Source organism: Phocoena phocoena, chromosome 13 (genome assembly GCF_963924675.1).
Source record: "Phocoena phocoena chromosome 13, mPhoPho1.1, whole genome shotgun sequence".
NCBI lineage: Eukaryota > Metazoa > Chordata > Mammalia > Artiodactyla > Phocoenidae > Phocoena > Phocoena phocoena.
Window position 1 is genome coordinate 60,464,844 of NC_089231.1, and position 12,715 is coordinate 60,477,558.

The 12,715-nt window shown below is 38.4% G+C and overlaps 1 protein-coding gene across 1 annotated transcript in view; it reads left to right on the top strand.

Annotated features, from left to right (window-relative positions):
• Positions 1-12,715, top strand: part of TWSG1 (twisted gastrulation BMP signaling modulator 1) — a 29,703-nt gene that overhangs the window by 8,402 nt on the left and 8,586 nt on the right. Inside the window, exon 2 of the mRNA XM_065890488.1 lies at positions 10,940-11,039. Coding sequence (XP_065746560.1) covers positions 10,940-11,039 — 100 coding nt within the window. The remainder of the gene's footprint in view (positions 1-10,939; positions 11,040-12,715) is intronic.

Here is a 12,715-nt window from a genome sequence, read left to right on the forward strand (position 1 = left end):
TAATGAGTGGTTGAGCTGTCTTCTTTCAGGGGAAAGATGGTAAAACAGGATTTTGCTTTTAATAAGATCTTTACTTGTTTTTTCTTCTGCTTTTGTGAAAAGAGCATTTAAAATTTGAATCAATATTATGCTTCTACACCAGAAATCTCAAGACCCATTTTGTATTAAGAACTGAAAAACCAGGGCTTCCCTGGTGGCACAGTGGTTAAGCATCCACCTGCCAATGCAGGGGACATGGATTCAAGCCCTGGTCCAGGAAGATCCCACATTCTGCGGAGCAGCTAAGCCCATGTGCCACAACTACTGAGCCTGTGCTCTAGAGCCCACGAGCCACAACTACTGAGCCCCGTGTGCCACAACTACTGAAGCCCGCATGCCTAGGGCCCATGTTCTGCATGCAACAAGAGAAGCCACCGCAATGAGAAGCCCGTGCACTGCAACGAAGAGTAGCCCCCACTCACCACAACTAGAGAAAGCCTGTGCACTGCAACGAAGACCCAATGCAGCCAAAAATAAATAAATTAAAAAATATATTAAAAAACAAAAACTGAAAAACTCCTTACTGATTTGTGAGTACTTTTAGCTAATATTTATGGTCATATTTAGGATGATGTAAACTTTATATTTCATGAAGATATTCAAACTTAGGTTCAGAGATCATTGATGCATTCTTTTAGCACTTTACTGGTTTTCTGAATATTTATTTAACGCTTTTATATACTAAATCAACAGTCTGCTTTTTTTCTATTCTAAAAATTGATTTAACTACTAAAGAAATCTTAGATTATCTGAAATAAGTTGGGATTTCAAAGTAGTTTCTCATTAATAATTCTAGTTTTTTTTAATGTATTTTGTTTTAAGTTAAAAATATAAATAGTTCAGGTAACATCAGGAATTTCTTAATCACAGCAAACTAAAAAATTAACTTTCTCTTCCTTTTTCCTTAATGAGTGCTAATTAAATTCCATATTAGTTTTTTTGCTACAGTTATCTTTTTTTTTTTTTTTTTTGCGGTACACGGGCCTCTCACTGTTGTGGCCTCTCCCACTGCAGAGCACAGGCTTCCGGACGCGCAGGCTCAGCGGCCATGGCTCACGGGCCCAGCTGCTCCGCAGCATGAGGGATCTTCCCAGACCGGGGCACGAACCCGTGTCCCCTGCATCGGCAGGCGGACTCTCAACCACTGCGCCACCAGGGAAGCCCATACAGTTATCTTGATTTGTTACTCTACTAGTAATATTTTGGCATATAGTATACAATGTTCCCTCTTTCCTTTTATAAACACTACTTTATTTTCCTATAGTGTATTCTCTCTTTTTTCTGCTTCCCTGCTCTTAAAAGTTGTGACTCTAACTTATTTTTGTCCTGTTTTGCTTCAGTTAATACCTCATGAAAATCTCTGAAATTAATATCCCAAAGTAATGAGTTAGGAACATCTCTGGTGGTCCGGTGGGTAAGACTCCACGCTCCCAATGCAGGGGGCTGGGGTTTGATCCCTGGTCAGGGAACTGTATCTGGCATTCATGCTGCAACTAAGAGCCCGCATGCTGCAACTAAGAGCCCGCATGCTGCAACTTAGAGCCCACATGCTGCAACAAAGATCCTGCGTGCTGCAGCTAAGACCTGGTGCAGCTGAAATAAGTAAATAAATAAGTAAATCTTAAAAAAATAAAAGTAATGAGTTAGACCTGATGTAATTTAAGGGAAGAGTAAGTTTTGTTTCCCTTCAAATGTTAGCAGTTAGAATAGCTGATAAAGTTTATAAGTGGAGACTAAAATTTATTTTCACTGGCTGTTTCACCTGTTGAATTATTACATTAAAACAAAGATGAAGGGGACGTCCCTGGTGGTACAGTGGTTAAGAATCCGCCTGCCAAGGCAGGGGACATGGGCTCAAGCCCTGGACTGGGAAGATCCCACATGCCGCAGAGCAACTAAGCCAGTAGGCCACAACTACTGAGCCTGCGCTCTAGAGCCCACGAGCCACAACTACTGAGCCTGCACGCCACAACTACTGAAGCCTGCATGCCTAGAGCCTGTGCTCTGCAACAAGAGAAGGCACCGCATTGAGAAGCCCGCACACCGCAACTAGAGAAAGCCCGCGCAGCAACAAAGACCCAGCGCAGCCATAAATAAATATAGTTAACAACAAAAAAAAAAAACAAGAAAACAAAGATGAGGGCTTCCCTGGTGGTGCAGTGGTTAAAAATCCGCCTGCCAGTGCAGGGGACACGGGTTTGAGCCCTAGTCCAGGAAGATCCCACATGCCACAGAGCAACTAAGCCTGTGCACCGCAACTACTGAGCCTGTGCTCTAGACACTGCGAGCCACGACTACTGAAGCCTGGGCGCCTGGAGCCCATGCTCCTCAACAAGAGAAGTCACCACAATGAGAAGCCCATGCAACACAAGGAAGAGTAGCCCCCGCTCACCACAACTAGAGAAAGCTCGCGCACAGCAACGAAGACCCAACACAGCCAAAAATAAAAACAAATAAATAAATAAATTTATTTTAAAAAACCAGAGATGAGGGGGACTTCCCTAGCAGTCCAGTGGTGAGGACTCTGTGCTTCCACTGCAGGGGGCACTGGTTCGATCCCTGGTTGGGGAACTAAGATCCCACAAGTCATGTGCCATGTCCCCCCCCCCTCAAAAAAAAGAAGACCAAAGATGAGGATTTCATTGGGACACTTGGAAGTTTTCAAATATAATTTTAATAGGGAGAATAGTAAAGTCCCTATTTACCCGTCACTTAGCTTCACCAGTCGTCAGCATATGGCTGGTCCAGTCTCATCTCTACCTGCCCCTATTTCACCTCACCTGGATGATTTTAAAGAAATGCTTTGGGGTACTTTTGTAGTAAGTAGGATTAAAATTTTGTTACAAGGTTTATATAAGAAATGGGTGTCGTTTGATATATTTTGGTAGATCATGTATGTACATGAACTTGTATGCTGATCTATTTAGCCAAAAGGATAAATTCTGTTTTCTGTATTTCACTTGTTTATATTATTTTCAAGGCAACCGTTTGAATGTATAAAGAACATGGTGATAGGATTTGGTTTAGATACTTCTGTTCCGAGTTTGAAAGTCTGTCTGATGGCCTCCTTAAAGAGTATTAATTTGTCAAAACAGATTTGTTGTAACGTAATTATAATTATGTTTATTGTTTTGAATAAAGGCTAATTGTTCGAGGGTGTGTTGTTTATATATTGGTTTTTAAATATCCATTTGACCTATATAAGGGTTGTGAAAATAGTATCAGCACAGGTACAGTCTTGTTGGTTACTGATGCTTATACAGTGTTCATTTTCATAATTACCTTTGTTCTTACATTCCTGGGGGTTTTAGGTCAAGATATTATAAACACTTATAGTTTGTTTGATTTAATATTTAAGAACATTAATTTGTGTTTTTGAGTATGTTTTTTTTATTGTATGAAATTAAACTGGATCTTCAGAAGTCCTACTGCTTAAATTTAAAATGTTTACTTGCCATTATAAAAATATTTTGTTCTCAAAGGAATCCACAAAATACATAGAAGTAGAAAAAGGAAACTAAATCATTTATAGTCCTGTTTTCTAAACACAGACTACTCTTTATATTTGATATAGTCCTTTTTATTCTATGTTTAGGTGATTTTTAACACCTAAACATAGAATAAAGGTTGTATATTATATATACAGCTTTCACATTTTGCATTTTTCACCAGCATTGTTTTATGTTTCTTTGTTTTTAAAAAAAGTATGTTAGTTTAGAGAAGTTTAGTTTTAGCTTGAAAGTAGAATAGAGAAATATATTTTCTGAGCTACCTTCTGTACTGCTTGTTTCTGTACTGGCTTGTTTCCAGTTTTTGGTGATTATGAATGAAGTTATTTACTTCCATGTATAGGTCTTTGTGTGGATGTATGTTTTCATTTCTCTTGATTAAATACCTAGGAGTAGGATTGCTGGATCACAAAGTATCTGAAAAGCTGAGATTTGGTGTTACATGCTGCAGTTTACGGGCCAGGACTTGAATCCAGATTCTGTAAATCCAAGTCATTTGCTGTCTGCTAGACTATAATGTTGTTTTCAATGGTGATACTTCCCTGTTTTAACAACATTGCTAACAAATCCCTCAGATTTTGGCAACAGTTAAAGAATGGAGATATTTATCAGCAACTTTACATCAGAATATAAATAAAAATTTCCCTCAAGTTATTAGTTTCCATCTCTGACCTGGAAATTTGGAAGTTTATAAAATAAATTTTAACTCTTAAAATCTAGGCTTAGTCTTAGATGAATAATTACCCCCCCCCCCGCCATTTATTTTGCATGGATTAAGATCTCACCAGAACCTTAGATGTATAGAGAACAAGATTTTCCATTAAAGTTGATTTAATAATTATATAAAATCTGTCTTCTGGCATAAAAAAATTGAAATTCTTTGTCATATTCAAGATTTTCAATAATACAAATGTAAAATACTTTTTTTAAAATTTATTTTTGGCTGTGTTGGGTCTTTGCTGTGTGTGGGCTTTCTCTAGTTGCAGCAAGCGGGGGCTACTCTTTGTTGCGGTGCACGGGCTTCTCATCACGGTGGCTTCTCTTGTTGCGGAGAGTGGGCTCTAGGCACACAGGCTTCAGTAGTTGTGCCGCTCGGGCTCAGTAGTTGTGGCTCGCAGTCTCTAGAGCACAGGCTCAGTAGTTGTGGCGCACGGGCTTAGTTGCTCCGCGACATGTGGGATCTTCCTGGAGCAGAGTTCGAACCTGTGTCCCCTGCATTGGCAGGCGGATTCTTAACCACTGTGCCACCAGGGAAGTCCCTTCATATAAGTTTTTAAAGCAAATTGCCAAATTATCTCTAAATACTCATTCTGGTCAACGTAGGATAGCTCAAATGTATAAATTTCTGTTTTCTATTTAGTATAATGTTATAATTTTTTCCACCATAAATGTATTGAACGGTGTGATTACACTTTAAGAACATCTAGCGTGGTACTTCACGATCCACGTCACTCTGGCTCTGACACGCGGAAGCAGTGGTGGCAGGAGCAACCCTGTGGCAGAAGATCTGACGTCGGAGCCCAGTTGGGCTGGATCACTGACCCATCCCTTCCAGCCTTTCATCTGTACCAGGAGCAGCGCCCATACTTTCCCTGGGACTTCCAGACCAGGGAGGCAGATGATGCGATCATTAACGGGCCCAAGCAAAAAAAAGAATTAAGTATTAAATCCCAACACACTGGTTTTGCAACTCTTGCCATTGATACTTATTTTACCTTTACAAACAATGATTAAACTTTGGCGATAGCACTTGTAATTGTATTCAGGTACTGAGAGTGAAAGATATAATAGTGCCTTTGATTAAACAACCTGAAGGGTTAGCTAAGTTTAATTATGGGCTCATTCTCTCTAAGAAAGTAATAACTATAATTATTGAGATGCTAAATTAATAAGAAATAAGCTTTATATTTCTCATCTCATTGTTTAAAAAGCAGCAATAGCTATCCAAAACTGGGGTCAAATCTCAGCCACTTACTAATTGAATGATGTACAAATTCATCACCTTATATGAAAATGAAGGTGAATAATACCTTGATAAAGGTTTTATGAGCTCCAAGATAATGCATATAAAACACTTAGCACAGTGCCTGTTAATGTTACATAAAACCCACTTAGGAATTTTGGGGGAGGCTGTGGCAGGAAATGAGTGGAGACACTGGATCCACCTTTCTTCTGTGAATGCTGTGTTTGCTTGGGATCCCACGTTCAGCCGACTGCGCAGTGCTCAAGGTTAATCATAGGAAGGTTAGTGAATTACGTAAATAGCCAGTCCACACAGGAATCCCACATCTCAGCACAACCCTCTTTCTAGTTAATACGGATGACTTTGAAGTAATAGTGACAGGGAATATAATAATGACGTTTCTGAAGGCAGTGATACAGAATGAGAACATGGACAAGCTGTGAAAGAGATGAAGTATTTAAGGCCTGCCTCTGAACTTTGGTATATAATATGTTCCATTATGGAGCCGTTATGTTGACAGATTTTTATTGATACAATAGGGAAATACTTTTTAAATCAGGGGAGTGCGCCATCATTATTTTGTTAGAAACGCATAGGAATTTACCGAAGTGGGAGGAACTTGGGTGCTTTTTCCTTCTACTCTGGTAGATTTTTTTCAAAGTCTTTTATGATTTAAAAAAAAAACTCTTAAAAATTTAAAGCATTCCTTTTATCTTGATTCTAGCCTCTTTAGCAAAGCCTTTCTAGTTATAGAAGATTCATTTATGTTCTCATAAATAAAACAACTAAAGTAAAGATTTCTTTTTAAGTGTCCTGAAGAAAAGATTCTACTTAATTTAAATGGAGTAATTTTTTATGTTTTTCTGTGATCCTTGATTCTTCATAGTTATGTTTTGGTGTGTTTTCTTTCTTTTGTATTTCCAGTATGTGACTTCAAAGCACCTTAAAATTTTTTTTTTATATTTAGAAACATTCTTCCCAACCATAGTTTGCTAGCTGTCAAAAAAATTAAAATGTATTTCCAAATGTGTTTATGACCAAACTTATTTAATAGTGTGATTCTGAAGTACACATAAAGTGAATAGAAAGTAATGGATTTCTTGATGAGCTACACGTTTGTTATTCATAATTATTTACACATAGAAATTCATTGTTTCCTTTCCTTTTTTGACTTGAGAACATAGAAACAAAACAAATCATTTCCACAAATTTTTTCTCTTTAGATTTGCAGTGAGGTTTTTGAGATCCAAAATGCCATATGTTAACTTTGCCTGTGTATTATTTTTCTCCTGGAAATTGAGAAGTTAAATGTGTAATACTGGCTAAAAAGTTTGTTTGAGGAGCTCGTTTCCATTATTTTCCAATCTCCTGGAAAGAATGCTTGCGTGAGTTTTGAAGAATACAGATTGTTTGGTACATTTTGAAGCTTATTTACTCTCTGAAATCTCATAATTTATGAAATCATATTGGCTTTATTAAGACAGATTTTTCATTCTATTTTGTAGTAAGATGGAAAGAAAATATTAGTTAGCATTCAGCCAGTTTTAGCAGTAATTTTTACCAATGAAGTCTTAACCTGGATTTTTGTCTGTTAATGGTATAGTAATAAAGCCTGTGTTTCAGTCATTTCTCCCATGTCTCGGCTTCCTAGAGCTTCTCACTTTGTATTCTATCAGTAAATTAAAAGTCATTAAGCATGTTACTTCAGTGCATTGTTCTGTCACACTGACATGTAAAAGTACAGGATAGGCATCTATTAAGAGGGTGTGAAATACATTTAATCTTAAGGGGTAGATAAGGCAAGTTCAAGTACCTTTTAATAGTCTGAGTTTTAACCTTCCATTAGTTAGCAGTCATCTGATGTTATCGTCCACCCTTTCATTCCAGTTTAAAACACCTCACAAAAACCTGACACTAAAAGGTAGAATGAATGCTTTGAAGACTCAGATTTCTCTAATGTCCATTAAATCGACATTCATTTTAAAATTATTTAGCATAATATACAGTAATTAATTTAACAGGCTACCATTTGAAAGCTGTGATAGGAAAAAGGAGAGACTTATTCTTTGAATAAGTTTGTTACTTTCCTAATATGTTTCTCCTGAGCTATGTAGATAATGTAAATTTACACAAGATAGTAAAGGAATATTTTCTATGGATAATGTAAATTAAAATTTTAAAAAACTTTATTTCTTGTGACTAAGTTGCAACCTTTTTAAAACTTAAGAACAGGGCTTCCCTGGTGGCGCAGTGGTTGAGAGTCCACCTGCCGATGCAGGGGGCACGGGTTCGTGCCCCGGTCCGGGAAGATCCCACATGCCGCGGAGCGGCTGGGCCCGTGAGCCGTGGACGCTGAGCCTGCGCGTCCGGAGCCTGTGCTCCGCAACGGGAGAAGCCACAACAGTGAGAGGCCCGCATACGACAAAAAAAAAAACCAAAAAACTTAAGAACAAAAAGTATCAATATCCTTAACTCTGATGGTATTTTTTTAAAAATGTGTACTAAGAAAATGTTCTCTCACTCCAAAGACGACAGACAGGTTTTTATGGAGCAACAAGTCACAACATACAGCTTTGGCAGCTCTGTTTTTCTAAATTTCCAAGTAAGTTTGAGTTGGTGTGAATCAGGCATCACCAATTTTATGATGAAGCACCTGTACTTCTCAGGAAGGCCGTGCCCTTTTAGTCCCTCTCTTTCCATCAGGCCTAGCAAGGTTACTCAAGGTGTGCATTACATGCATGTGGCCCAAGTATAGAATTCCATGGTACTAAAATATGGCGTCTTAACCACTGGACTACCAGGGAATTCCCAGCAAGTGTTGATTCTTGAAAGTGCTGTGTAATTGTGTAATAGCTAGGGGACTTTTTGAGAAAAGGAATTAAATGTCAGTGTTGCTATATCTGATAAGGGGTTAATATCCAAAATATATAAAGAACTCACACAACTCAATAGCAAAAAAAAAAATAGAATCCAATTTAAAAATGGGCAAAGGACCAAAACAGACATTTTTTCAAAGAAGATATATGAATGGCTAACAGGTACATGAAAAGATGCTCAATATCGTTAATCATCAGGAAAGTGCAAATCAAAACTATAGTGTGCTATCACATCACACCTGTTGGAATGGCCATGATGGCCATCATTAAAAAGATAAGAGATAGCAAGTGTGGGTAGGGGTGTAGAGAGAAGGGAACCCTTGTGCACTGTTGATGGGAATGTAAATTGGTGTAGCCATTGTGGAAGACATTTTGGAGGTTCCTCAAAAAATCAAAAATAGAACCATCACATGATCTGGCAATTTCACTTCTGGGGATATATTCAAAGGAAGCAAAAACCTAACTCCAAAAGGTATCTGCACCCCCATGATCATAGCAGCATTACTTACAATAGCCAAAATATGGAAACAACCTAAGTTTCCATTGGTGGATAAATGGATAAAGAAGTTGTGGTATATGTTTATAATGGAATACTCTTCAGCCATAAAAAATGAGGAAATCCTACCATTTGCAACAACATGGATGGACCTTGAAGGAACTATGCTAAGTGAAATAAGAGCAAAAAATCCCCAACAAACTCATGGAAAAGGAAATCATACTTGTGGTTACCAGAAATGGGGTCATGGGGAGGGGGAATTGGAGGAAGGCGGTCAGCAGGTACAAACTTGCAGTTATAAGATAAATAAATACTAGGTCTGTAATGTACCACATGGTGACTGCAGTCACTACTGCTATATGATGTATAGGAACGTTGTTAAGAGAGCAGATCCTAAGAGTTCTCATCACACGGAGAAATATTTTTTCTTTTCTTTTTATTTTATCTATATGAGATGATGGATGTTAACTAAACCTATTGTAATCATTTCACAATAAATGTAAATCAAACCATCATGCTGTACACCTTAGACAGTGATGTATGTCAATTATTTCTCACTAAAACTGGAAAAATACCAGTTTGCAAAAAATTATGTCATATTAGAATGATTATCTCCAGTCGTCTAGAAACATAATAAGATGACTTTAATAGGGATAAATATTATGTGCATGTTTAACTTTTTAAAAATATATATAATATCTCATCAACCAGGGAAAACCAACTGAGCCGTGTGGCCACGGAATTTCCCTTTAGGTTGGGTTTGTTTAGCAGTGACTCTCTGGTGGCCAGGGGAGGGGCAGAGGGAAGGCTAAAGGAATTACCTTGAAGCTTCATGTACAAAGCAAGCCATGTTAATTAGTTTTCGTGCAGTAACAAACCATCCCAAAGCTTCCTGACTTGAAACAATAACTGTTTATTTTGCTCTTGTTTCTGTGGGTCAGCAATTTGGCCTCTATCAGCTGGGTGGGTTTTCTGGGCTCATTCTTGTGTCTGTTGTCAGCTGCTGAGTTGGTTGGAGGCTGGCCGAACTGGGATGGCTTCAAGATGGACGGACTTGTCCATGTGGCCCTCTCCCAGGCTTCACATGGCAGCTGGGCAAAGTTCTAAGAGAACAAGTGGAAACACTTCAGACCTCTTGAGGCCCAGACTCAGAACTGACACTAAATCACTTCCACCAAATTCTGTTGGTCAGAGCAAGTTTCATGATCACTTTCATTCAAGGGGTCTGGAAATAGACCCTGTCTCTTGATCAGAGGAGCTGCAAAGAGGGTTGACATGGGGAGGGGAAGAATCACTGCCTTCTTTGTAAACAGACTGCCACGCCAAGCACACTGTTTCAGTATATTGTAGATCAATGAAAATAGTTTTTAAAACATGCTTTTATTCACACTTTACATATTGAGAAACCACAACTCCCGCTACAGGTCGGCTGGCCATGCATTTAGATTAATTTGGACAGTGAATCTAATAGCTGGAAAGTAAGTTTCGTTCTTATGCTGAATTATTCGTTGAGGTAGTATGGGGGGTAAAGTTATGGGTTATAAAGTAAAATGTTTTCATTTTGTTTCAAAATAAGATAAAAGGATCCAAAATGTGTTTTCTGAATGTGTCCAAAAGAAAATCTAAATCTACTTAGATCTAGTAGTACTTAAATGTAAATCTGGGCTTCCCTGGTGGCGCAGTGGTTGGGAGTCCGCCTGCCGATGCAGGGGGCGCGGGTTCGTGCCCCGGTCCGGGAGGATCCCACGTGCCGCCTAGCGGCTGGGCCCGTGAGCCATGGCCGCTGAGCCTGCGTGTCTGGAGCCTGTGCTCCGCAACGGGAGAGGCCACAGCAGTGAGAGGCCCGCATACCGCAAAAAAAAAAAAAAAATGTAAATCTATCTACCTTGTAGATATTTATGTTCCTACAAATAGTTAATGATGTTGAATAAAAAAATTGTGCCAAGAGTAAATTACTATAAATGTAAATATTATAGAGTTTTTATGCTGCAGAAAATTAACAATTTTAAATATAGTTATTTGGAATTTAAAATTTGAACATCTGTCTCATTTCTAGGAGCTCTGCCAGTGTCGACCTGGAGAAGGAAATTGTTCCTGCTGTAAGGAGTGTATGCTGTGTCTCGGGACGCTTTGGGATGAGTGCTGTGACTGTGTTGGTAAGTTGACATACAGTAAAGTTTCTTAATATTTCACATCACAGAATCCTTTAAGAGACTTTAAATAATATAAATGTATTTTTTGTGCCTAGACTAGGTTTTTTATAAGATACTGTAGGTGTATAGAACAATATATTATTGCATTTGCTTGTATTTAATAGTATTTACATATATATGTATTTTTATAGAAAAGGTCTGGGAGGAAATTAAAAGCTCTTATTCTTGGGAAGTAGGAGTGGAGGAACAAACAGCGTTTTTTTACTTTTTCATTTTTATACTGTTGATATATATATGTTTTTAAAAGCCATGCAAATTAAATTAGATTAATTTATTTTTTTTAATGAGAGGGGCCAGGGAGGGGGTGGTTTCGGGGGGAGTTGGGCTTGGCAGAGAGCCGAGTTGTTTGTTTGTTTGTTTGTTTTTCTTTTGTCTGCACATATGGGATCTTAGTCCCCAACCAGGGGTTGAACCTGTGCCCCCTGCAGTGGAAGCGTGGAGTCTTAACCACTGGACTGCCAGGGAAATCCCCTGTTGATATTTTTTTATAAGAAGTATGTGGTATTGTCACAAGTAAAAATAGGTACTTAGCATAATAAAAATAGACTATCTTCATTTATATACGACTTCATTACAAAGATCCTTGAGAAACCAAAAGCTGTTTTAAGGGCTTTCTGAGGAACAGTCTCTAAGATGTATTATGTAAAAAAAAAAGCAAGGTGCAAGAGTATGTTTATAGAATGCTATCATTTGCGTTTTGGAAAGAAAATTTACATGGACAGACTGTTGCTGGGAGAACCACTCATCCTCTCTCTGACCAGTTAACTCTTTAACCCTTTAAAACTGCAGTTCAGCTGTCCCCTTTTCTCAGAATCCTTCCTCATTTGACTGAGATAGGATCCTCTGTGCTATAAAGAGAATCTGTTTCTCTTTTCTGATTTTCTCTTAAGAGTAACAGCCGTAGCTCATTTCATCTTTGCTGTCCAGCATATTCCTCAAATCCTGTGGTTTTTAGATCTGGATCTCTACCCTCAGGCTTTGTTTTGGGTATGTGTGTGTTTGTTTTGTTTTTACTTTTCCAGATGTACACAAAAATAGAGAGCACAGTGAACTACTATGTACCTGCGCCCCAGCATCAAGGCCATACCTGTTCCACTCGTCATCTATGTGTCTATCCCTGCCTTTTTTGGTTGGATGACTATAAAGTAAATAAATAGTTTTACTACAACTCCAAACTGCTTTAGTTATTCATCTCAAAAAAAGAGTAAATTTCCTTACATAACACAATGTCAGTACCACATGATTAACAATACTTCCTCAGCATCTAATACCCAGTCCTACTCAGATTGCCCTAGCTGCCTAAAGGTTGTTTATAGTTGTTTTAGTCAAAGCAAGATCCAACAGAGTCCACTTAGTATATTTAATTGTTAGATTTCTTTTATTGTTCCTCCTCCCCTCATCACCTTTTAAAATTCCATTGACTTGTTGTAGGAACTAGTGAGTTGTGATGGAAAACATGCCACTTTCTGGATTTGCCTGATTGCTTCCTGTGGTTATTTAACTTGTTACCCTGTCCTCTCTATCTCCTGTAGATCTAAAGGCTGATCGGACTCAGGTTTAGTTTTGGGAGGCGGGGTGCAGTGTACAGTGTCCCCATTAATAGTATCTTGTCGTCCCGC